Consider the following 27,278-nt stretch of genomic DNA (forward strand, 5'->3'; position numbering starts at 1 on the left):
CAAAAATGTTGGCTTCACTCTACCATCTTGGCTCTGGCCCCTCCAAAGCAGCACTTTTAAAAGCGTAGTACTGAATCATCAAGAGATAGCTTACTGAAAGTAATAAATACACCATTTCTTTATAACTCCAGAAAATAGCTGTTGTTATGGTTTAAAAAAAAAAAAGCAAAACAAAAACGTATGACGAGCAAAGAAACAATATGGAAAACTTTTTTTCTCTTAAAGGATTTCATGAGGGCTGGACTGAAAAAAAGAGCCTTTAAACCTTTTAAAAAATTACCATGTTTGAATACATTCATTTGGAAACCTCATGATCTAACGTTACATTTCAAATGTAGAGTAAATTTGGAATACTTTAATCATATTCTTTGAACTTTCTTTCCTATAGAGACAAAGTCTGGCTGAAGGAAATCAAATGATGCTAAAATTGCAATAGCAGCTCTACAGAATTTAAAATACAGAATAGAAATGTGGACTTGGCATATTTATGTGCATTAAAAAAATTTTCAAAAACCCAACCACCAACAAGGCCTTGTGCATTTTTTGAGAAGTGACATTTTTTGGATAGGTCAAAAGATGATTATAAATGATTAATAGTGCATTAAATCTAATGGAAATGATGGAATTAGAAATTTGTAGATAAGATGGGGAGGCAAAATGGGTTATAATTACCACATAGGCAATGCTACACATCATTTTAGAGGGTTCAGCAAATTATATTCATTAGTACTCAAAATGTTTCTTGGATTTTCATCCCAAAATGGCAGTAATCATTACTCAGCTTACATTCTTGACTCTGCCTTACTATGAGAACTCTGCTAGGTCTCTATCATATACTTCTTACTGGTCTTACTGATCTGACTGGACCTCTTGGTGTGGAGTGAGCAAAGCCATGGCCAGATAGCATTCTGCACATCTAAGATGGGGTCACAAAAGCAGCCAGGATTGGAGAAGAGCAAAAACAAGAAACGATCTTACCAGGGAAGTCTAGCCATTTTCTCCACTGAAGTCTTAGGGCATACACAAACAGCAATGCCCCTTCCGAAGGGGTGCCGAAGGAAGAAAGGTGGAAAAGAGTTTATTAAGCATACAGTAAGTGCCAGGCACTGTGCTAAGTGCTTTATAAATATCTCATTTGATCCTCACAACCACCACGGGAGACAAGTGCTATTATCATCCACATTTTTTATTTGAGGAAACTGAGGCTGTCAGAGGTTTAATGATTTGGATTTGCCTGACCTACGGAGCTAGTAAGTGATGGAGACAGGAATAGGACCTAGGTCTCCTGATTCTGTACCCTGATACCACCCTATGATCTTGCAATAGCAGGCAGTATCTCCCATAATCCTATAAACTTAGACTGTAGGATAAACAGGGAGGGACCAAGACTGAATTATGAGGAAAGAAGAGGGGCTTCCTTAGAGCAGCCATGAAGGAGGTGAAGCGTTCATGAGTAGGACATTTTCAAACTGGTTATCTCAAAAGCAAGTCAGGATATGTGAATCTGAAAGATCATCACCTTTTCACTTTATAAAGAGATGCTAGGAAAGAAGACACACTTATTTATACAGTACTTATTTATTTTACATGGATTCTGTCTGGCAAGACAATAGAATATTTCAGTGAAATAAAAGCCTTCAATGAAAACATATCAACAAACCACATGTGACCAGCCAGATCAGATGGCTGGAGGCTTCATAAGCTCTTTAATTGACACTCAAATTAAAGAGCTATCTCCCATTTCTCAAAGAAAAGAGGCTGGCAAACTTAGATGGCCACAAAACTTTATATTTTCCTTCACAACTTGTAAGAGAATTAGCAAAATAGTAGTCCGGAAATCTGAGGCCTGCATAGGGTTTCCTCCTTTTCTACAATCTGTCTCAGAAAATGATGGAAAACAATGAAGCTCTGGAAAACAAGGAATTTTCAATATTGTTGTTAAAAAAAAGTTTCCTTTATGCATTCCTGAGGCTAAAAAAGATTGTCTTGCTTCCAGCTGTGAGTTCAAGATGGTAACAGTTCTGTCCATAAAAATTAATCCTCTGGCATTACTGAAATACGGCTTCTTTACAGTATTCCTATTTCCTAAAACTCTTTCATGCTACAAACTTAACTGGTTTAAGTCACTAAAAAATTAGAGATTAGTATTACCACTTACATCCTGCAAGTGTCTGGAATATATATATTTAGTAGGAAAATTGAGTCCATACAGTCCTTTATTTGCAATTTCTCTACTTGAGACCCATCCATTTGATTGCTTCATTTCCTGCTGGGTTCTCCATACTTCGGTGGCATTTTTTTCCCCCCATACATAATACTTTGCTGTTGTATTCAAGTCATGGATTTTTTTCTACTGCTATAAAGGAGATATGGTAGGAAGAATGCTACTGTTCCATCTTCCGGCAGGACATTCAAGAAATCCCTTAGTTCCAACTCAGTGGCAACAACGGATAATGTTTCTAATGAAAAGAAAGAATCCAGGTGTTAGAAATTGAGATTTGTGATGGAAACGACAACAATAAAGACTATTCTGGGAAGCCTTGTATCTGAGCCCCAAAGGATGGCTTACTATCTATCTGGCTGCCCCTTGTCCTCTTTCAATTACGTCCCATTCCCTTTACATTCAAAGTGTTTGAGTTTGTTCATAATTAATTTATCAAAGTTAGCAATTAACTTATCAAAGCAATTAATTTATCAAAGTTAGTTGCCAGAATAAGAAACCTTTAGATAGCAGATCCCTAAATGTCTTCTTTATGTATGCATATGTGTATATGTGTGTGTGTGTATATACACATATTTTCAATGTTTAGTTTTTAAATTAATATTTTAAGAAATGAACATCAACCTTTTCTTAATTGAAATAAACATAAAAACAACACAACATTTTTAAAAAAACCTCTTAAAACATACATTTCTCAAAATTGCAAGAGGATTTGTGTCATTTGAAATGAGCAATACCTATAACTATTAATAAGCATTTACTTAACATAATAATTTTTCCCTCAAAGGTCACTCTAAAAATTTTCAGTTTTATTAACTGCAAGAGACTTAGCTTGCTCTCTTCTGGGGAAAGAAGAGATTATTAGACTTAAGAAAAGGAATTATAATTGGCATTCTAGGTAGCTGACTTTTTTCATGAACCCTAATGATGCTTTGCTAAAACTCTCCCCAAGTATTTTTACGACTGTCCCTAATTCTCAGAACACAGCTGACAAATATGGTACCTGAGCTACAGCTGGATTAGGGATTCTTCAACAGAAAACTCCACATTAGTCAAACCAATGATCCAAATCTAAATTCCCAATCAAACTGTTTCTAGCACTGCGATCCAAAGGTAAAACTGTCTTGCTTTGTCAAAGGCTGGTTAACAATGTCACAGAAAGCCACTTCCTTTAATTCCGTCTGAAAAGAAGGTTCTTCAAACAGGTTTATCAAGTTTTTTTCCTCTACCCTGAAAGTGATAGCTCAGAAATGATACTGAATTGTAGAAAGCTCCATTGTGTTTCTTCTATTCTCATACCCTCTCCACATACTTAAAATTTTTTTAATTATAAAATTGACAAGTGTGAACATTTCCATATACAAAGGGGAAAAATATAGCTATCATTTATGAAACCATCAATCTTTATTATATATATCTTCTTGTTTTTTTTTTAAAGGATATATTAAATTTAACAAGGTAGTATCAACACTGCCCTACTTTTTTGGGTCCCTTTCTGAAATTCCTTCTGTTCTCTCCTCTCTGCACATAAAGCCAATTACAAATAAAAGTGATTACAGTAAAGGTCTACCTTAACAATCTCCCTAAGGGATTTATCTGGTCAGCAATAATAGGACATTTTAATCCACGAAGAAGCTTGGGCATTGGTAAGGTGTTTTTTATTTGTTTGGTTTTTTTGGTTTGTTTTTTAAATGAGCTGACTATGAATACAGAACCAGCTCACTTATACCATAAAAGCAGGGATCTTCAAGACTAGCACTCTAGGTCAGAAGCAGAGGCTCAAAGTAAGGGAGAAGAAGGCCAACAATCACTCTCATTCCCCAAACCATCTCCTGGCTCTTGGGACAGAGTAATTATTGGTTCCAAGCAGATCTGTTTGCTGACCTGACCAAAACTAGGAATCTCTATTGACGTGGGTGAATTATGCTTGCAGAGCCAAGCACCTGGGAAATGCAGGAAAAAACATACAAACAAACTGCTAGGGTTGACTACGGAGAAGGTAAGGAAGGGATGTTCATGGGTGTAGATCATTTCAGGGTGAAGGAAAGTGTAGCACACAAAAGCCCCATTGATGGGAACACCTTGCATTATTAAATATTTCAATAAAATGTATTCATTCACTCATCCACTCAACTAAAAACTTATCAGTAGAACATATCCATTAGTAAAGGTTTTATTAAGCACCTACTATGCATAATACTACATTGTACTAAGAAGATGCAAAGACAAGTATGAAATGATCCCTTAGAGGCTACTCTATTTGTCATGAAAATTATAACATCAGGCTAGAGTTAAATGAAGCAAGTGGTTTAAATGTCCATCTAGTCTATGAACTTTTAAAAAGATATTTTGATAACTATATTTCAATATAGTTGGCTTCCTTTGTAATTTTATATACTTTGTTTTATGCATTTATAAACAATATTCTGAGAAGGGGTCTGTTGACTTCTCCAGACTGCCATGTCACAAAAAAGGTTAAGAACTCCAAAATTTCTTCCATGGAGGGTACTCCCTCCACCAGGGCTGATCTCAACCTCTCTCTGATTTAGTAAGTGGTCTTCAAGAATTGGTAGAAATTCATCACCCTGTGGTCAATCGGGTGAGGATCTTCTAGTCCTGAGATGGCAGATGCTTAGGCTGTTACCTCATCCAAGCTCAAGCTTTTCAGGGTCCAAGGTTACCTTAGTGCCAACAAAGTAGGTGTGAGGAAATTGTGGGTGAGCTGGTACCAAGAAGGAACATAAGCACTTTTACTTGTGGGAATACAAGTGTGTGGCTCCCCATTCCTACACTCCCAAAGATACATGAAGAAAGGTGACAGGTCTAAAGTGGGTTGTATACCCCAACCAAGCACCCAGATCTCTGGGTCTCTGCCCTTCTATCGGGTTTGTTGTTGCTGGGCAGATTCACAGGGTCTGAGCAGGAGGGAGACCTAAGGGGCTGTCACTAGTCAAAGGGTGGTCTGGACTGTGACACCCTTCCTATCGACAGGCCACAAGGGCACTGTGACTGGGAAAGTCTGCTAACACTGCCTACATGGCTTAGATGAAGTTTGCTAAGCTTGCATTCCTTGCCTAAATGTAGCTGACCAAGCCAGTCAGTTGGTACACAGGAACTCCCTCATATACCATCAGGTCAATTAGTGGTCAAACATGAAGTCAATTATGGATTAACCATAGGCCAATCCTGACAGCAGGACTTTAAATGGAGGCTCTGGACACTAAGAACACTTCTCATCACACACACACACACACACACACACACACACACACACACACACATATACACACATATACACCCACACACTTGTGCACGTACACAATCCTTGCATCCAAAATTATCTTCCGTTTCTTTAAGTTTCAGTAAAAGTTTCTTTACCTTTCAAAGATGAGAGGTACACTTCATACTTCTCCCCACCTTGTCTTATTCGTTGGCAAAGGTCAGGAAGCAGTTTTTTCCACCACAAAGCCTGGGCAAAGGAAGAATTCACATTATGAGAAGGGCCTAATGAAAACCAGTAAGTGTGCTAACAACAGATATACAGATAAAAGAACAAAGCTAAGGACAAGGAGAGTCTCCGAATGAGGAGGCAAAAACATATTTCAGAGGAACTTATCTCAGAAGTCAGTCCTGAAGAAGAAACACTCATCTGTCTGAATTGAGGTTTATAAGCCATGTTTTTATATGTGTATGTATATGTATGTGCACACATATATGTGTGCGTATATACATATACACGTGTGTGCATACATGTGTGGTATGTGTGTACATGTATGTATGTATGTGTGTATGCATATGTACATGCAACTGTGTGACTTGAAAATCTGGTCCTGAGTATGCTACACACGTGTTCACAGAGGGGATCTGAAAGTGGTGTTTTCATCCAGAAGTAAAGACACGTCACATTAGCACCCTCTAGTGTCCCATGAAAAAAGTAACTTCCTTCGGAATTAGGTACTGAAAACAGCACTAAACGAGGGACCAGCTTTCAAGTGTAAAAATTCCTTCAAGGGAAAACATACATTAAATGATTCCCCTGAAAATTTATGTGCGATGACCAAAAGTCCTGGTTGTACTCTCCCCGACTTCCAAGAATTTGATTCGATCAGGCAATTCGGAGAAAGCATGGAAAAGCATAAACAAAGAAAGAGCTGGACAAGACATCATGTCTAGTCTTGGCTAGATACTGGGTAACCCTGACCAAACAGCTGAAGCCTTCTGAGTCTCAGGATTCTCATCTTCCATTTACCCTGTATTTATCTTGCTTATTCACTTTTTAGCATGTTATCTCCTCCATTACAACAGGAGTTCCTTGAGGGTGGGGGCTATATTTCTCTCTTTATTGTATTCCCAGAGCTTATATTCCAGTCTCTGACAAATAATAAGTGCTCAATAAATGCTTTCTAAGTGACATATCAGACATCACAAGACTGTTGTAAAGTATGGGAGTTATATTACTTTATTTGTGATTTTAACTTATCTTTGCTTTATTCTATATTTCAATGGTTCTCAAAACTTTTTGGACTCCTTTACACACATGGTTAAGGACTCTCCTAAGAGGTTTTGTTTGTGCGGGTTATATCTATCAATATTTATTGTGTCAGAAATTAAAATATTTTCTCATGAACAAAAAATAGTTTTGACCCTGTAAACCTTCTGAAAGGATCTTGGCTACCCCATAGGCCCCCAGACCGCTCTTTGAGAAATGCTGCTATATTCTATGACCCAACCAAAAAGGGCTTCTCACTTTGGAAATTTGCTATTCTCTTGTCTTAGCGCTCAAGCTATTCTGTACACCTGGGATGCTTTGCCCCTTCTCCTAACCTCCTGATACTGAGATTTCTTACTCGTCCTTCACAGTTCAAATGCCACCATTTCCATGAAGTCTTCCCCTAATTCTTACGCCAAAAGTGATCTCCCCTGCCACTGAATTTGGAGAAATTCTTTTTATTCTTAGTAAGCATATTCTAACCTGTATTACTATTATTTGTCTACATATCTTTTCTTCCCCCGACTAAATTATAAGCCCCTGAAATGAAAGGACTTTGTCTTAGATCAAAATCTAGAGAGACCTTAGTATCTAGTCTACAACCCGCTCATTTTACAAATGAGGAAATTGAGGCCAAGGGTGACTTTCTCAAAGTGACACAGCTTAGCAGCATAAAAGGCAGGATCTAAACCCAGATCCTCCAAGCCCCAAACCAAACTCTTTCCACTGTGCATCCTCGGTCTGTCCCTCCATGAGTACCTAGTGCAGTATGTTGCATAAAGCAAGTACTTAAATAAAAATTTGCTAATATGTCATCAAATTCAGTCAACATATCAGTTCTCTTTTGCTGCAATTTTTTTGTTGTTTCTGAATCTTTGTTATAAGGGGAAACTGGAAAGAGGGTGATCTATTCAGAAATGAAGGTGATATAAAAATAAAAGGCACAGATAAAAACTTTAAAAAAAAGTTGTGCAACTGAATTGGAGATGCTGACTTCTATCATGTCCCTAAAAAAAAAATCAACTCTATAAACAGAAAATCCCCAATTATACAATATGAGAGATGAGTTAATGAATGTAAAGTCAGGCTAAAAGAGATGAAGAAAAAAAGGAAGCCTAAAAGCCTACCCGAGGGCCTTCTTCCTTCAGTTCATGATGGGCGTAGGGGATGACGGCCTCAGGGCATCTGTCCAGCAGCGAGTTTATGGCCTGCTCATGCTCTTTCAGGCGGGCGAGACAGAGGACGTGGACGCTGAATCCAGCACTTGTGTCCTCTGACAGTGGTTCCAAGAAAGGCAAAATGGAAGCTACGTCAAATGAAGGACCACATATCAGAGACTAGGGGCAGAAAAGTAAACGGGTTAATGGAGGCAGAACGCAGCAATCCAAGGAACTGGAAACAGTTCTCAATGTTGCTTAAATTTACATGGTCAAAAAAATGTGGCGCCTACATCAGTGTGTCAAAGACCTGTGATTCAGTAGGTGTAGGAACTCTCTCATCCAAGTGCTCGGTAGAGTCCACCTACCCCTTATGGTGGTGGAAAGTGTCCTCAGGCCCAGAGAGAATAAAAGTGACTCATCCATAGTCACAAAGCCAGCACATGTCAGAAATAAAATTAGAACCCAGGTCTTCTTGGTTCCAAAAACAACTCTTCATGCGCTATTATGCATTTTATGAACTCAACTAATCTCGATTCATTAGTGTGGTCCTGTCTGAATTAAGCAAATTAAGTGCTAAGTGATATTTAAAAATCACTAATCTAATAAATGCTAAAAAAAATAGGTTGTAGAACAGGTTATTTCAAAAAGAAAGTTGTTGAAATCTTACAGATTCAAATTAGAGAGCGTCACCAGGAATTTAATCAATTCAATTCAAAAAGCATTTATTCAGTGATTACTATGTCCAGTGCCCAGCTAAGCAGCAATGAGGATACTGAGAAGTAAAGCTCCCTTGAAGGGCTCACATGTTCCTGGAGCAAATACTACATGAAGAGGTAAGTAAATACGCAGTCATGTGAAGAGGGAGCAAACCCAAGCACTAAGCAGTGGGTGAGGAAAGGCCCCCACGGGAGGTGGCCCCGGAGCCAAAGCGAGCAGGAAAGAAGGGACTGCACAGGGAAGGTGTGGAGGGGGGGGCATTCCAGGCGTGAAATACTGCCCGCGCAAAAGCAGGAGACAGAATGGCCAGTTGGCGGGTGCCTCCTACGGGCCGGGCTTGGCGCTTCACTGGGAATGCAAAAATATAAACATTCAAGGAACCTTGCACTGGCCCCTAATCTCAGTGGTTATCAATTTAATCACCGAGTATTTACCAAAGACTAGACAAGCACCACATTAAGCACTGGGCAAAGACAAAAAACGAAGCCGTCCCTGCCCTCAAGAAGCTCATTCTAATGAGGGAGAGAGCGTGCACATGTTTGGTATGAATCAGAAACTGGGTAGGTAGTCTTCTGTTTAGTATTCAAGGCTTCACACACTTCCTAGATGAATGACCTTGGGCAAGTCATGTTTCTGTCTCAGTTTCCTCATATGGAAAATGGGGATAATAACAGCACCTACCTTCCAGGGTTGTGAGGATCAAATGAGATAATATTTGTAAAGCATTTAGCACCCTGGTTGGCCTACAGTGAACACTACAGAAGTGTTAGTTTATGATAATGATGATGATCCATTTATATCTAATCCATTACATCATTAAAAAAAACCAAGACTATTGTTTCTACTATCAAATTTGTCCCTATCTCCCCTCTGACCACCGACAAAGAAGCTTTTCTTCAAAGAACAAATTCTAATGTTTTTTTCCTCTCTTTTAACATCCTCCTACTTACAGGATCGTCTCACACTCACAGGAGGATAAAAGATATGAAATATCCACTTCTCATACTCCTAACAGTCTTTTTCCAGCTATCAATCACAGCACGACCCTGAGAATAAGGTTAGTACCTAACAGGGAATAGATACAAAACACAATCCAAAGGAGCATTTAATATATTCTCTAATTATATTTCCTCGTAACCTAATATAGATACGCTATACATCACTTGAGCAATCGGCCATCCAACTGCACGTTACGCTCTGGACGACAGGCATTACCAGCTACTTAATTTTCTCTCTATGGATCGCCAGCTCTATCTCTGATCAACATTTATGGATCGCATCATACCAATGTGAAATTTGATTTAATCAAGGCAATGCCATCTGCAAACAGGTATCCAGAGGGCCTTTAAATATATTGGGAATTCTTCTTGCACTGGGACCCTGCACACTCCAGACATCTTCACGTCACACCGCCATGATCCTCGCTCTGCCTACCAACTCCAAGCATGCGACCACTCCAGCTCCTGCCAGGGACCCTGATCTCCTGACTGATGAGATTTCTGACCCACCACCCTGCCCTACAGCCGTCTTCAGACCATGCTGCTGCATGCCCTTCCCGCCAACCCCAAACCTCTTTCCCCCTCTACTCTGGGGAAACAATCCCATCATGCTTTACAACAGAGACGGAAGTGTTTAGATTATAAGCTCCTTGAAGGCAGGGGCTGTCTTTTGCCTCTTTTTGTATCCTCGGCGCTTAGCACAGTGCCTGGCACACAGTAGGCACTTAATAAATGTTTACTGAATTGAAAAATATTTGGACACTCCAAATGTGGTGGTTTCGTAGTCCCTGGTGTTAAACCTAGATCATCCATCCAGAAGAATGCGAGCTCTTTGAGGGCAAGGTCCATTTCTCATTTTGTCCCCAGAACAGTGCTTTTATACACAGTAGACAGTTAACAACGTGTGTCTGTGGAATCAAATCACAAGGACACCGAATAAGTAATCTGTTCCACTTTCCACCTACGCCTTGGGCTCCTGCCAGTGACAGAAGCCTTGGATGGACTGATGTTCTGACTTTTGTTCCTCCAAATGAGGGAGAGTTTTGGCAACAACTCTTCAGTTGCTTAGATGTGTGAAGCATAGAACAGCAAAGTAACAAAAACAAATTATCAAATTAGGAAGTGCAAGGTGAAAACTAAGACTACATTCTCAGGCAGCAGGCCACGGCCAGAGATTTTTGTCAAACAAAGTTATTCACTATGGAATGTACCTTCATAAGAAAAGAAATGCTATAATTACCTGTAATTTAGAAAGGTCTTCTGCATAATTTTGATTAGGTAAGGAGTCTGATGAGGTTAAGAAGGTAACCCAAGGATAAATTAAGCCATAATGACTACAGGAGTTTATCTGAAAAGGAAAATAAATTTCCTATTAAGACAGAAAAAAAATAAACCACCTCACAAAATGATTTTTATTCTGCTCTAACAAGTACTTTCTTAACATGTATAAACACCATGCTACCTTTTCTTTTTTTAGTGAGGCAATTGGGGTTAAGTGACTTGCCCAAGGTCACACAGCTAGTACATGTCAAGTGTTTGGTCTGAGGCTGGATTTGAACTTAGGTCCTCCTGACTTCAGGGCCGGTGCTCTATCCACTGCGCCACCTAGCTGCCCCAACCACGCTACCTTTTTAAAGAATCCAATTGTATTGCCATTAAGTTAACATTTTCTTAGGTAACAATTTAAAATGTGTATTAGTTTTGAAGTTATCAATGCCTCAATAAATTTTACATAAAATCTGTTGCAAATGTCACCCAGTTAATATGACTTATTGCTTTTTGTTATATATATTGGCCTTAAATGTTTTCAGGCATTTCATGATTTGCTCTCTCTTTTGTGACTGTAAAAAGGCACGCGTAAAGACTTAGGACAATTCAGTTTTTAGTGAAAAAAATGCAACAGTGCTCTATATGTTCTTTTCTGCGTCCATGCCGTCTCCCCTGCTAGGATGTGAGCTCCTGGAGACCAGGAATTGGTTGGGATGTTTTTGTCCTCACATCTCATTGAGCTGAGCTTGGTGCCTGGGACAAGGCAAACATTTTAAATCAGCTAAATCCATTCCAAAGTGTTAACAGAAGTATCACTGAAACAGATAGTAAAACTATGTATGTGTGTGCAGATATATATATATACATGTGTATAGATGTATATATCCATCTGTACATATATATATATAGATATATTTATACACATATATGGAGATATACATATACACGTACACATTTATAGATATATACATATACATATCCACATACACATGTCTACCTATTTCATCTATGTCTTTATATAGGACATATTTTCCCAAAATTCTACATACATTTTTTGGTGGCAGTCCACTGGCAATAAAGTTACCAAGTACCCAGCTGAATTTACAAAGTGTCTTATGGCTTTCAAAGCACTTTACAAATGATCCCTAATTATCTGATTCAGGCAAGGGGGAGACGTGCATCACCAGCTGCGGCAGGACCTCTCTTCCAATCCCTCTCCCACTTTCCATTTTGCAATCAATGGAAAAGGCTGGCTCTTAAGTGAATGGGCATCCTTCAACACACACATGCACAGAGCCCATTAAGGCAATAAAAGCCAATAGCTAGCATTTACTATATCGCTTTAAGGTTTATAAAACACTTCAGAAATATTATCTCATTCGATCTTCAAAACTACCTTGGGAGGGAGGGGTTATTATCATCCCCACTTTTACAGATGAGGAAACTGAGGCAAACAGAAATTAAGTGACTTGACCAGGGTGTTCGAAACCAGATTTCAAATCAGGTCTTCCTACCTCCGGGGCCAATACTCAGTCTAGTTGCCTCATGCACAACCCCTAGAGCTCTCCAAATCTTTTAGGCAAGCGTCAGGATGCTGTTTTCCCAAGTACTACGCTCTGATTGTGTCCTGGGACCCTCATCCTCTAGGGCTCTTCTTGAGTCAATTCCCTTCCCTGGTTGCCACAGCTCCCATAAGACCAACACTCCTGTAGGGAATGTTCTGTACGAGACCTACATACTAAAAATTCCAGTAGCCACTATAGCTGCTCTAGGTATCCTGAAGGGAGACCAGAGGAGCCCTGAGGGCAGCTTCTATCCTTTTCCTGGGTCTTCTGTGGATTAAGCAAGACAGCTGATAAGGAGAGAAAATTCGGATCCTCCACCATTAAGCTTTGGGAGACTTTAGCTTAGTTCTAGCCTTTGATGAGCACTCCCGCGTTCCCAGTCATGTTACCAGGTCTTCTGGATTTCTCAGCGGTTTGGTGTCTGGGGACTGCCTCTGGGAGAGTCTCCAGATATACTGAGATAAAAGCTTGAAGAAAAGTTCCTGGAGTTCTATCTCAGGGACGGATGCTACCAACTGGGCTTCCCAGAAGTCTACCAAGAGCTGAGGTATGATGTCCTCATTCTTGCCGCAAATCACCTTGAAAACACAAAAAAAACCCCAAAATAAAGCCCATCTCAGACCCAAACAAAAACATCAGTTTCATTTCTATAGGATCAACAGCACAGACCCCCAAGCACCCAACTGATTATCTCATGCTGGGAGACCACATTAGGACACAATCAAACACAATCTAAGAGTAAAGAAAACTGTGGAATGTTCACTGGAAACACACTCCTGGGTGCATTCATAAACCCTCCTCGGATACAAGATCTGCCCAGCATACATGTTTGCCTTAAATGGCTTCTACGAGAAGGGGGGCTATTTGAAGAAGTTGCTTCAGGTGGTCTGCATTGGCCCAGATTCTGACAAGACACATCGACTTTCTCCATTTCCCCAACGACAGACCTTGAAGAAGGTGTCTGCTTCTTCTGTTTCCATTTTGCTGTTTTTCTGTAAGCCCGATATGGCAGCCACAAGCAATCCTGGCTGAGTCTCCTTGAGGTGAGCTGCAAACTCCGTTGGTATAACCTGCCCCTTTTTCTGAAGGATCAACAGCCGGGGTTCCAGAATAAAGCCACACACCAACTCCATCTTCAGAGAAGAAAAAACCCCACGTTAGAAAGACAAAGTCTGGCCTTGTCAGGTTCTCCTAGACATGTTTTTCCTCCTTGAGATTGGGGTTCCCTATCTAGCCTAAGCTGGAAATGTGGTGGCCACTCATGGCCCTGACTCCCCTGCTGGTGGGCACACAACGTCTGACCTACTCTGCTCCTGCCCTGGGCAAGTCTGTCCCTCCTTACGCAATCTGGTAGCTTCCTGCTTCCAGGGACTCCTATTACGGTGCTGGATTTAGTGAGGAAAACTGAACAGCTGAGCTCACTGGAGCTTGGAACTCCCAAGCGCAAGTCTCACCTACCAGCTTCTGCCTCTTAGGGAGCAGGGATTACAGAGAGGTATATAAAATAATGATGATGATAACAATGCTACTGCTACTACCATTACTGTTACTAATTATAGCAGCTAGCATTTATATAGTATTATAAGGTTTGCAAAGCGCTTTACAAATATCTCATTTGGTCCTCAATACCACCCTGGGAGGGAGACACTATTATTATCCCCAGTTTATAAATGAGGAAACTGAGGCAAATAGAGGTTAAGTGACTTGTCCAGGGTCACACCGCTAGTAAGTATGTGAGGGAGGATTCGAACCGAAGTCTTCTGGACTCCAAATCTGTCCATCTACTGTACCACCCAGGAGCCTCTAATGTGGCACTACATTCAGTTCCAAACAAATTTTATACACTCACACACACATATATACATACATACACTTATATGTATGCATGTGTACATATGTATATATGTGTATATATATTTATGTGTATGTGTGTACATATATATATTATATATATGTATATGATATATATATTTCTTGATGCTAATTCCCCAGATATTTGCCTGCCTCTCAAAGAACCACCCCTTGTCACAAAGAAACATCCTTAAGCAAAAATGACCCAAGACACTCCTACATCTGATAGCATCTGCAACACTCCCCACCCTCTTCCCACCCACACCCCCCCCAAGGGGAAAGTGCCACCCCACACGTTTTGATTCTAAAATTCAAGCATCAGTTATCTATTCTATAGCTTTGTCCTCTAATACTAGTTTCTTATTTCTGGGTTTCATTATCGTCACCATGAAAAAGATCCGCTCTCACTTTCTCTCCAGAGTTCCAACTGCCCTCTGGACATTTCAAACTAGGTAACCTAAAGAAATCTTGGATTGGACATATGCAAATGAGAATTCGTTGTCTTTTCCTCCCAAACTTACTCTCTTTCTTCCAAAATCTCTTTTATTTTGTCAAAGGCCCTAAGATCTCCTTCTAGGTCTGCAGCCTCAGCACTGCCCTCAAATCCTTACTTCACATGTGCAAGGAACAAATCTTACCATTTTTACCTTCATGTCTGTCCCCTCCCTGTTCACTTTTCACACTCGGACTGCCTTAGCCCAGATCCTCATCACTTCTCCCCTGGGTCATTGCAATCATTTCCTTGACTCAAGTCTCTCCCCTCTATCCTCCCACACACAGCAGCAACACGATTTTCCTTAAGCACAGAAATCACCATGTCCCAATTCCAGACACAATAAACTCCACTGGTTCCCAACTGCCTCTGGGATCAAATGTCAACTCCTCCGTTTGAGGTATCCTCAAAGAATACCTTAACTTCCTGGGAGAGCCTTCCCTGAACTGCCCTCACTCACCCCCCTCCAGCTCAGCTAAAAGCCTCTTCTTCCTCCAATTTCTTCTAGCATTTCTGCCTCTGTCTGACTCTACCTGCTGATAATAAACCTAACATATAGGTAATAAATCAAATAGATAATAAGTTCCTTAAGGACAGAAGTTCAAATCCTGATGCTGCAACTTACTCCCCCATGTGGTCTTGGATAAAAATGATAACAATAAATGACACTGATATAGACTGATTTAGTATTTGCAAAGCCTTTTATATACATTATCTCATTTGGCCTTATGAGAACCCTGAAAAAGGAGGTGCTATGGGTATTATTCACTAGTTTTACAGATGAGGAAATTTAGATTCAGAGACTTTAAGTGGTTTGTCCAAGATCATACAGCTAAGTAACAGAGGCAGGACTGAAGCCCAGGTCTTCCTGAATCCAAGGCTAGAATTCTAGGTACTATAAATCACTTAACTTGAAACATAAATCATTTCACTCCTTCGGCTTCACCTGTTTCTTCTAAAATGAGAGAATTAAACAAGATGACTTCTAACATCACTTGTCTCTAAATGCTAATGATTCTGGTTTTGTTTTGTTTTGTTTTTAATTTGCATTAGAAACCAAATAGGCGTTTAATATGGCTGGATCCTGATTAATGTAACGAATCCCATGAAGTGGTTGCTTGTATTCAAATTCGCACTACCTAAAGTTATGATTATGAAAAATGTGGTAACAGGTTACAGCCAGACGGAAAAAAGTAGTGTGAATTCCATTAATGGGACCGTTTTCGAGGATTCATTATTTGCAATAATCAGAGGCCAAGCTGTAACGCTTGTGGAACTGATCTGGAGCTAACGTTAGATTCTGTACTCCACCATGTTTTACAAGAGAGAATTACCTGGCTGTGCACCTTACCTCCGTATGGCACTTCATCTCATTCTTGTATGTGTTCAGATCGCCCATTTTCAGAGCCATCGCTGCCTTGGTCAAGGTCACTAGGACTGAGGACAGCCCAGATGTATTCAGCTTTTTCAAGGTGTTCATGGCAATTAAAGGATCTATATTCTTCATGCATGGGCTGCAGAGAGCATGGGGCAGCTGTTTGGGCTCGGTGGCACTAATTATCTGGCTCACTTTTGCAGCTAATACCTAAAGTAAATGGAAAGAAATAAAACGGCAGGCATCAGCATGAGATGAGGTCAGCAAAGAAAGAAAGATGGGTACAAATCAATAAATGAAAAGTTACATCAATCAATAAAAAGGTATTTATTAAGCACCTACTGTGATTATATCAATCAATAATCAAGTAAGCATTAAGTATCTACTATGCTTATAATAATCAATAAACAAGTATTTACTAAGTACTATATATTGGTATATTAATCTATAAATACATATTCATTAAGCATCTACTACGGTTATGTTAATCAATAAACAAGTATTTAATACACACTATGGTTATATTAATCAATAAACGAGTATTAATAAGCACCTACTATGGTTATATGAATTAATAAAGAAGTATTTAGTAAATTCCTACTCTGGGTATATCAACCTATACACATATATTCATTAAGTACCTACTGTGGGTTTATCAATCAATGAACAGGTATTTATTAAGTGTCTACTATGGTTATATTAATCAATAAGCAAGTATTTAATAAGCATCTACTATGGTTATATTAATTAGTAAGTATTTAGTAAGTGCCTACAAACATATTCATTAATCACTTATTATGGTTACATCAATCAATAAGCAAGTATTTACTAAGCACCTACTATGACTATAGTAATGAAGTAGTTAATAAGTGCCTACTATGGATATATCAATCAATAAACATGTTTATTAAGCACCTACTGTGATTATATCAATCCATAAACTTAAGTGCTCCCATAGTTATACTAATCAATAAACATGTATTTATCAAGTGCCTACGATGGGCCAGGCAGTACAGTTGGGTACTGGAGACAGACACAAAAAATGAAATCATTTCTCCTTGCAACAGAGATTATGCTCTAACGGGGAGACAAATACATATAGAAAACACAGCATGAATACAATGCTGATAAATCCGAGTACACACAAAGTAGTTAACTCACCCTCAGTTCTGCCAGCACCAACATGAGCAGCAGTGGCCGTGGTAACTCGGGAGCTGACTGCCTGAGTCACATGAGCTACCTGACCTTGGGCAAACGCCCGAGATTCTCAGGGCCCAGGCCACTTTTTAAGCATGTAAATTACAGATACGCCGCTGTATCTGTGGAGGTAGCTTTCCACACTAGAAGTCCCCACATGCATGAGAGCCCAGGTCCACACTTAAAAACCTATAGACTACCCATTTAAGGCCTGAGGTACCAACACTTCTGGACCTTAGTTTCCTCATCTTTAAAGTGAGGCTGAACCTGATTAAAATTTAACATCCTTCCCCAACCTGAAATCTATATGCTCCAATAAGGTGCTTGTGATATTCTGGTTAAATGCGTCAGCTTTGAATTGCCCTTCATTAAGTAAAGACAATGCAATGAGGGGGCAAAATGGAAGTGATGACAATTTATCTAATCACAAGTAGAAGCCGGTGGCTCTCACTTTAATATCATTTCATGAGGGGGGGCAATTTTAATTACAAAATCCTATACTGCAAAATTATAATTTGGTAATAAACACAAGAGGCCAAATATCATTGTGGAAGGAGGGCTGACCTAGGAGTTGAGAAAACCTGGGTTCAAGCCCTGCTTCTGATACAGGGACTGGGTGACCAATGACACATCACTTTAACACCCAGTGACCCACGCATCAGTCACAAATGTTTATCAATGAAGGAGCTTCCATACTGGGAGTCCCCAACACCAATGAAAATCCAGAGCAACAGTATTATGACAGACACACACATAATATATGCATGGGCATATACACACATAATATATGCATAGGCATAAATACAAACATATATGTGAATATCCACATATACCTACACATAAACCATGTGATAATTTTTGGTGAAAAATGTTCAGCTAGGTAAAACTTTAAAAGAAAAATTAGTATCTTAGACTCTACTTGGCACAGTTGTAATCAATTACTACAGCAGCTTTCTAAAAAGAATCCTAAAAGAACTAATCCCAAGAAGTTCACTGGGACAGGATTTCATATCTATTGAAAGCGAGCCCCCAACACAAGCTTTCTGGGAAATGTGGCAGCCTTAGTGTGGTAGACGCATCGCTTTGGGTTTCAGAAGTCCTGGGCTCTGCCACCATCTGTGTGACACTGGGAAAGTCACTTAACCAACCTGTGTCTGTTTCTTCATCTGAAAAAGAAGGGGTTGGATGAAATAAACCTTTCCAACACCATAATGTGATTCTATGATTAATGGAGGAGAAAGGAGAATATTTGCTATTCTTCCCCCATTAAAAAAGCTAATAGGACTTTAAAAGGAAAAGAATCATTTCAGAATTATGCTGAATTATTATATACCAAAAAAGGTTTTTTTTGGTCTAGACCTGTGAGTTCCTTGACTTACAGAAAGAAATTTCAATGTGGAACCTTCCCCTGAAACAATGGAGATCAGCAATCATCTGCTAACAGGTAACTGGGGAGACTAAGAGGTTAAGTAATAAAATTAAATAATAATAGCTAATACTTAGTATTTCCAAGTGTGCAAAGTGCTTTAACCATTAACGCAGGATTTAACATCAGGACTTCCTGACTTGAAGGCCGGCACTCTAGGTACTGCACCACCTGAATGCCTAAATGGAAATGGGGAGTAAACATAATGTAAATAAACAAACAGAAAAACGTATTTACTTCACTTAATTCTTCGTCCACATTCTCATAAAGGGAATGGTTTATGTAGAAAAGTAAACCTCTCTCGGGTTTCTGTGATCCATCTTCTACCACTGAGTCTATCCTGGTCAAGACGTCAGTCATAGATAAACCAGACATCTTATAATAAGGCAGGGCCAGATGAGAATACTGAGTATCAAGTCTAAATGAAAAAACATATAATGAATGAATGAAGGGATGAATGAATGAATAAAGGACATCAAATTCCCAACATCTTGGAAGTCTTAAATGCATACAGTGACAGGACAGGTGGCTCTTTCTGGAAGACCCTCAAAATTGCTTTTACTCTGTATACCTATTAGGTGGTATAAAGGAGTTTTCCAACATATTTTTGTAATGAGTTAAGTTAAACATCTTATTTTGCTTTGGGTTTGCTTATAATGAAATGCTAATATTATAGAATGGTTCATGATTATACAGATGCTAACAAACATAGCATGAAATGTATGAACAAAATGTAGCTGGGCTGGCTGTACGATTCAAGCCCATGTACGCCATTGGTATTCTAGTAATGTCAACAGAAAATGAGAAAGACCCTTGGAAAATTGGATGGACCTTGTGTGGAGAATTTATCGATCAACCAACAAGCATTTATTAAGCACCTACTATATTTCCAGGAGCTGTGCTAGGAGCTAGCAATACAATATAAGGAAGGAAACCACCCTACTCCATTGTAATGGAGAAGACAACAAGAACCCACACAAATACTAAGTCATTAAATACAATGTAGTTTGGGGGGGGGGCACTTGTAAGTGTGTGTGGGGGGAGCGGAATGAGGAAATTCTTTATTTAGAAAGTGGTGCTTGAGCTTTGTGGAAGGAAGAGGAAGAGGTGCTTTCCAGACACAGAAAGATGGCCAGTGCTAAGACACGGATGGAGGAGATGGAGTGTTTTATGTGAGGAATAGTGAGAAAACCATATAGGATCAGAGTCCAGTAATGAGAAGTAATAGATCACGAGGCTAAAAAGGCAAGTGGGGGAAAGGTCATAAAGGACTTCTTTTTGTTTTGTTTTGTTTTTTAATTTAAGCTGATGTTATAAGTGAAAAGATAATGTTAGAGGAAATAATTGGAAGACAAATTACTTTAGTATTCCAACACCCTGTGATAATGAAGGACTTCAGAAGTTCAACAGAGGAGTTTATATTGGACCCTAAACGAAATAGGGTGGCAGGTGAGTTTACTGAGGAGATGGAACAGTCAGATCTGTGCTTCTCTAGCTCATTTTACAGATGAGGAAACTGAGGTAAACAGGGTTAAAGGACTTACCCAGGGTCACATAGCTAGAAAATGACTGAGGTTGGATTTTTACTCAGGTCTTCCTGACTCCAGGGCCAGAGCTCTATCCACTGCACCACTAAGCTGCCATTATAAGAGTCAACAAAAGTGAGTGAGAAGGGAGAACCAGGAGAGAGTTCTGTCATGGGAAAGTGGTCAAACAGAACAGATATGCAGAGAAAGATGAAGACTAAGAAAGACCATTAGATTTGGTAATTCAGAGAACAACGGAAACTAAAGAGAGTAGTTTCAGTTGAGCGGTGAGGCTCAAAGCCAGAGTTAAGGAGTGCTTGAGCATGTTTGAAGGCAGTAAAGAAAAACCAGTACATAGAAAGAGGCTGAAGATTACAAAGAGAGAGGAGATAATGGAGGATGCAATCTGTTGGAGAAGATGAGAAAAGATGAGGTCAAGGGCTCACTAGAAGCTGGCCTTGGTGAGAAGGGCCACCTCACTGTCAAAGACTAGGGTTAAAGGAAGTGATGTCAATGAAGAGACGGGGAGAAGAGGGAGCTCCTGTCAAATGACCTCCATTTGCTCAGTAAATTAAGAGGTGGGATCCTTGGCTGAGTAAGGGAAGGGAGCAGGAGATGCAGGAGGCTTGAGGAGGAGAAGAAAAGATCTGGAATAGCTTTTATGGGGACTAAGATGGGAAATCAACTAGGAAGAAATGAAAGAACTGCCTTATTGCAGTTAGGGCCCAGGTGAAGTTGTAGAACATTAACTAATAAGAATCAATAACATGGATTTATAGAATGTACTCAGATAGCTCACCCAGCTATTTTGTCAGGCAATATGTGAGTGGGGGAAAGCTGATGGTGAGAGTAATGGAGGGGTGAGTTCTGGCAAAGGATGAGAGGCGAGGGATTCAGGACAGGAGAGTGTGGAGTTGAATTATAAGGTCAAGATTGGAAAGGGCAACAAGTGAAGTGAGAGACTGGCCTGATATTTCACTATAAGGTAGAAGGATCAGAGGTGACCAAGAGGCTAAAGAACAGGTTTAAGAGGAACAAGAGAAGATGGAAGAACAAGAGGTTATGGTCAGAATGTCAATTTTTGATTTATGGATTAGAAGCCATGTGACAAATGGTGAGATCCCAGGTGTGACCACCCCTGTATGTGGCTGGAGTGGAGTGAAGCAATAGGTCATTATATTCAAGAAAACTGAGGAATTATGAGACAAGGGAGCTTGAAGGACCATTAAAATGGAGGGTGAAGTCCTCTAGTGTTCTTAGAGCAGGAATTAGAGAGGAACAGAAGAAAAGAAACAGGTGCTGAACTCTTTGGAAAAGAGGGAGCTAGTATACAACCAACAGCCACCAAGATCTGGATTGAATGGAAATTTTTAATTGAGTGAATTTTAAGGAAAATTCAGGGAAGGACATGGGCACACAAGATGGTAGGCAAGGATGGGCTGAGGACTGCATTGGTGGAGGGAATACCATACTGATGAGAACACAGGTCCATGAGACACTAATGAGACCAGTTTCTGAGTGTGGCTTACAGCTATCAATGAGTCCATCCCTCACACTGCTGCCATAACGATTTTCGTGAAACATATGTGACCGTGTCACTCCTCTACTCAATAAATTCAACTGGATTCCTAGGATCAAATACAACCTCCTTTGTTTGGCTTTTATGCCCTTCATAATCTGATTCCAACCCATCTTTCCAGCCTTGTTATACATTTCTCTCCCTACCACACTGTGTGATCCAAACCAGTTTTCTGTTCCCCACACATGACATGCCTTCTCTTATTTCTGTACTTTTTCCTGGTTGTCTGCTGTGCTTGGGAGACAATCCCTCCACCTCCCCTCCACTTCACAGAATCCCTCTCTTCCTTCAGGATGCCTCCCAAGGGTCATCTTCTACTTGTACCCTTCCTCCTGCCCTCACTACTTTATGCTTATTCATATTTCTTCTGTATATGTTAACATGTATACTTTTCATCTCCCCAGTCAGATGGAAAACTCCCTCCAAGTTTCATATTTTGTACCTGTACCCCCATGCCTAGCACAGCACCTTCCAATTGGGAGAAGCTTAATAAATACTTGGTAATTTATTCATAATCATATTATATCACACATGTCACGAAATACCCTCAAATATAACATAAAAAGCCTACTATATATTGATTAAAGAAGGTGTGAGTCCTGCCCCCCAACACTGCATGATGTTGTAATTGTATCCATTTGGTTTAATCTCCTTTCAGGCCACCAAACTGAGTGTCCCAGGGGCTTTCCCCTATTGTTACCGTTGTTTTATTTTGGCTTTTTTGGGGAGGGTGGGGAGGGAAGGGAGCCCACCCTTGTAGACAAACCTCAAAGCTCAAGTGACTGTGTACACCCCTCCTTCACCCAGACGCTTCCCTGCTGGCTCCCATACCTAAGAAGTCTCCACGGCAGTAAGAGAGCCCCTTGCCTACGCCCGTTCCAAGACAGCATCTTCTTGCCTCAAGTCACCAACCTGCTGTAACAGTCTCCAAGGTGCCCACAGCTTTCTCTGAAAGCTTCTAAGAGCTCCTCTTTCTCTCCGGGTTCAGTGAGAGAGGGGTCCATCAGAGCAGCTCTCACTAACAGATGGGCCTCGCTGAGGAGATGGATGCAGCTCTGAGTTCTTACATTCCTGTAGGTCTTACTGTAGTCTACCTAGAACAGGGGGACAGATGAGTCATGATGGCTACTGGGAAATGCCAACCCCATGGGCCTGAGCCACTCTTCAAACTACCCAAGGTAAGAGAAAGAAAATCTAAATTCCCCAGTCAATTAAAATTTAATGTTAAAAGGAAAATGCCACTAATCCAGATTCTCCTAATTAAGAATTTGTGATAAGAGGTCATTGTATTATTAAGATTTTACTATATGCTCAACAAGGTTAATTTTACTCATGGTGAGATAGTAATAATCTCTTTTAACTGAGTAGCAATTACTGTTAATACTATACATTCTTATGTTGTGAAATTTTCAATCATCCTTCACAGAAGCACGAGAAGACTTATGTAAACTGATGAAAGGGAAGTAAACAGAACCAGAAAAAAACACATACAATGAGTCTGACAATGTTTACGGAAAGAACCAATATAAAAAAGTGAAAATGAACACTTTGTAATGATAATAACCAAACTGAGCCCTGATGAAGAAATACGAGACTACACCTCCGCTCTTTTCTTTTCTTTTCGGGAGGGGGCAGAGATGCAGAACTAAGTATAGAACACCACATATACTGTCAGACTTAGTTGATGCATTTGATAGTTTCGGACTGTTCTTAAAATCTTTTTTTATTCTTTGTTAAAATGGATTATGACAAAATGCAGAGGAATAAAGAAGAGGGATTAAGAGGGATTTAAAATGTAATCCCTCTTAGAAGTGATTATAACAAAGAATAATAAAGAGGGGGAGAGACTTTCAAAGAAATTAAGGTGATATATGAAAACAAAAGAAACCATTAATTGACTGATTTTTTAAAAGGAAAAAATGGGGGAAAAAATACAATCTTTTTAACAGTCTGAAACACTAAAGGTTACCTCTGCACTAGCCATGAACATTGTTGAAGTTTTCAACAGTCAAATAAGATTTCAATTTTCAGTGTCAAATGAGATACAGAAGTGGAAAGATTAAGTCTACTGAAATTTTCACGTACTTTATAAGTACAACTCATAAAATTATTTCATACATCAACAATTAATGGGCTAATTAAAGTAATCCACATCTATTTATTAAAATGAACCTATTTAGGAGAAGAAGACTGATAGTTATTCACTTGAAATCTAGTACTTTTTAATCCAGAATGGTCTTTCCCTACATTGGTACCAAACTGCTTAAATTTTGCCACTGTATTTATAAAAGTCTCCACAAAGCTAAATACAAGCTTCATAGAAAGGGCTGAGAACACAGGAAGGTTTTTCACTAGTTTCGAAAAGTTAACCCAAAAGACCATCTTAGACAGAGTCCCCATATTTCTACTTGGGAACAAAAGAAAGCTAATGAGACACACTGAAGTACTATGGCCCTTGGTAGACTGTGGGCCTGTAACAGAAGGCTGGATCATAACTGGGTGGTTGTGGTGAAGCGATGGCGAAGTGGATAGATCGCTGGTCCTAGACTCAGAAGATCTGAATTCAAATGTGGCCTCAGACATACACTCTAGCTGTGTGTGACCTAGGCAACTTGCTTAACTTTTGTCTGCCTTAGGTTCCTCATCTGTAAAATGGGGACAATAGTAGCACCCTTCTCCCAGGGTTGTTGTGGGGATAAAACAAGACATCTGTAAAGTACTTTGTGAACCTTAAAGCACTATATAATACTAGCTACTGTTTTTACTAGTGGTAGTGCATCCCCAGTGGAATGTAATATAATCATTTCGCCTCTTTAATTAGCCTAGAAATATTCATTTCCTATTCCTACCCACAGCAGAGACCACAGAATCATAGACACTTGGTAATAGTAATTACTTAATAAATGCTTTTTCATTCATTCAGATATTAGAACTACAAACTACAAAAAGATATTAGAACTACAACCAATGTTAGAGTTCATTGGGTCTTGGGGTTTTTAACTTTGGGGTTCCATGACCTTGTTTTTAAAAATATTTTGTTAACTGCATTTCCTTATAACTGGTTTCTTTTTCAATCCTCTGTATTTTATTTTATGCATTAAAAAACATTATTTTGAAAAGGAGTCCAGTGACTTTGCCAGACTGCCAAAGGGAACCACCCCACAAAAAAAGGTTAAGAAGCCCTGCTTCTAGTCTGAGTCTCTGACCCTATCATTTTGTAGATGAAGACCCTCTAGGAAATTTAAGTCAGTGCACTGCCCATGTTCACAGCAATAGTAAGTGACTGAGTCAGGACTGGACCTCAAAGTATTGTGATTGAAACTCAGTGCTTTCTCCACCATACCACATTGCCTCCTGAGGACCAACTCCCCCTTCAGTTCCTTGAAGAAAATAAGGCATTAAACTAAATGATGTCTAAGTTCTCTTTTAGCTCTTACATTCTATGGTCCTTTCTTCTGAAGGAAAACACTAAGCTCACAGCCAGTTGTATAGGGACCGAGGCCAGAATGGCCATTTTTCCTCTTAGTAGCGTAAAGGTGAAAAGGTGGCTTGGCCAATGAATGGAATAGTGTTTATGAATTCTCCAGAAAAAAAACAGAAGGTAGAAAGAAGACAGCTACCCTACCTTTAAGGAATCTACTGGAAAGGCCAAGGCCCATGCAGCAGAGAAGGATCCTAGAGGCTGATTGTTTGTGGCATTTTAATATGCAAATGGACATTGATTACTAATACCATCAATGAGAACCAGTAGCCCCAAATATACCATTTCTTTGTAGAGTTGCATAGTTGAAGTAGTATTCACAATATATAAATTCCACCCGGCTTCCATTGCAGAAGGCGTCTTGAGTTTAACACTGCCATCTTTTCGGGAGCTGAAAGCAAATAACCAGATTTACAAGGATACCAAATATTTTATTCTTACAAATGGCTACTGTGAGTGGCTTAAAAAAATTCCTTTCAATAACTCTAGCAATAATTTACAAACCATAATTTTTTTCTAAATAAGTGAATTCTCTATTTTAAGTTAGGCCATACTGTAACAGAACTTGAGTGCTGGATTTGCCTGGAGTCAGGAAGACCAAGAATGACCATTACTAGCTGTGTGGCCACGGGCAAGTCACTTAGCCTCATCTATAACATGGAAATGATAACTGCTGGGCTTTGAGGCAATGCAAAACAGAAGACATCGATTTTTTTTAAAGAAAAAAATCACAACTGTACTCTTTGCGAGAGTTGTGGTAAGGAGGAAAAGAGATAGCAAGTATGAAGTACTTATATCAGTCAGCCCCCTACTTGTCCCTGACAATCCAACCAAACTCTGCTCTTCATTTATAGCACTCCGAACTTCTGTCCCCTGCCTTTGCTCTAGCCGTCCACCATGCCTGGAATACACTCTCTCCTCACTTCTGCCTCATGGTATCCCTCACTCTCTTCAAGACAGCTCAGGCATGACCGTTAGCATGAAGATTTTCCTCACCCCAATCACTGCTGCCTTGTATCTTTAACTCCATCCCTCGTATTTTTAACTCCTATTTACTTATTTTTTCTTTATATTTATTTGGTATATACTTATATGCCTACATTTTGTCTCATCTGATAGAATCAATCAATCGGTTAATAAACATTTATTAAGCGCCTACTATGTACACTGTGCTAAACACTGATAGAAAGTAAACTCCTTGCAAGTAGGGATTTATGGGGCAGCTAGGTGGCGCAGTGGACAGAGCTCCAGCCTTGAAGTCAAGAGGACCTGAGTCTCAGACACACAACACACAACGCATACTAGCTGTGTGACCCTGGGCAAGTCACTTGACCCCAAGAGTAGGGATTTATTTTAGTTCCTGGCACACAGTAGGCATTTAATAAATGTCTAGCGACTGATTCTAGACTTTGTAACTCCAATGTCTGCTGTTAAACCAATTGTTTCTGACTTCTCCCAACTGCTGCTGACTTAAGAGGGCAGCTAAGTGACAGGAAAAAAAAAATCTCTGGTTCTTCACATTACATTTTGAAACTGAAGACATGCATAGGACTCTGTTCCTCTCTTGCTGTTAAGGCTCTGAGACAGGAAGCTTCCTAAACCAGAAGCGGGAAGACAAGCCACTCTACAGTTGGTTAGCTGCAGAGGCAAGCAAACATTTGGGTGCATTTTTTTTTCAGCTGCCTAAGTATCTGAAAACTTTTTGAAAATAGAATGCTAAGTACTGTCTTCTCTTCGGCCTAAAAATGATATTCCTAAATTTAAAAATTTGCCTACAAATGCTTTCATGTAAATCCTAATTTTGGTCCTCTAGAGATACTTTTAAGAAATTCACCTAGGCTGTTTCAATGACAAGTATGCTAATCTTACAAACTGTATAAGACATACATAGATTAAAAAGTACACACAGGATATGGTGTAAATGAGCCTGC

General features: G+C 39.7%; 2 protein-coding genes across 6 annotated transcripts in view; one reads left to right on the plus strand and one right to left on the minus strand.

The window, feature by feature from the left end:
* The window catches only part of LOC110204790 (ceruloplasmin-like), a 66,793-nt gene extending 55,454 nt beyond the window's left edge, over window positions 1-11,339 (plus strand). The window contains exons 19-20 of one of the 3 annotated variants that reach the window (XM_020980917.2): window positions 9,540-9,644; window positions 9,735-11,339. In XM_020980917.2, coding sequence (XP_020836576.1) covers window positions 9,540-9,637 — 98 coding nt within the window. In that variant the 3' untranslated portion in view covers window positions 9,638-9,644; window positions 9,735-11,339. Of the gene's footprint in view, window positions 1-388; window positions 519-9,539; window positions 9,645-9,734 lie in introns of those variants that run through there. The other 2 variants (XM_020980918.2, XM_020980919.2) reach the window with 2 other exon arrangements.
* Window positions 1,560-27,278, minus strand: part of HPS3 (HPS3 biogenesis of lysosomal organelles complex 2 subunit 1) — a 44,147-nt gene continuing 18,428 nt past the window's right edge. The window contains exons 8-17 of one of the 3 annotated variants that reach the window (XM_020980920.2): window positions 25,630-25,738; window positions 22,779-22,960; window positions 18,999-19,179; window positions 16,115-16,348; window positions 13,367-13,552; window positions 12,809-12,997; window positions 10,826-10,933; window positions 7,838-8,047; window positions 5,600-5,690; window positions 1,560-2,459 (exon numbers count right to left, since the gene is read on the minus strand). In XM_020980920.2, coding sequence (XP_020836579.1) covers window positions 2,332-2,459; window positions 5,600-5,690; window positions 7,838-8,047; window positions 10,826-10,933; window positions 12,809-12,997; window positions 13,367-13,552; window positions 16,115-16,348; window positions 18,999-19,179; window positions 22,779-22,960; window positions 25,630-25,738 — 1,618 coding nt within the window. In that variant the 3' untranslated portion in view covers window positions 1,560-2,331. Of the gene's footprint in view, window positions 2,460-5,599; window positions 5,691-7,837; window positions 8,048-10,305; window positions 10,494-10,825; window positions 10,934-12,808; window positions 12,998-13,366; window positions 13,553-16,114; window positions 16,349-18,998; window positions 19,180-22,778; window positions 22,961-25,629; window positions 25,739-27,278 lie in introns of those variants that run through there. The other 2 variants (XM_020980923.2, XM_020980921.2) reach the window with 2 other exon arrangements.

This window comes from Phascolarctos cinereus, unplaced genomic scaffold (assembly GCF_003287225.1).
Source record: "Phascolarctos cinereus isolate Bilbo 61053 unplaced genomic scaffold, phaCin_HiC Scaffold_7;HRSCAF=346, whole genome shotgun sequence".
Lineage (NCBI taxonomy): Eukaryota > Metazoa > Chordata > Mammalia > Diprotodontia > Phascolarctidae > Phascolarctos > Phascolarctos cinereus.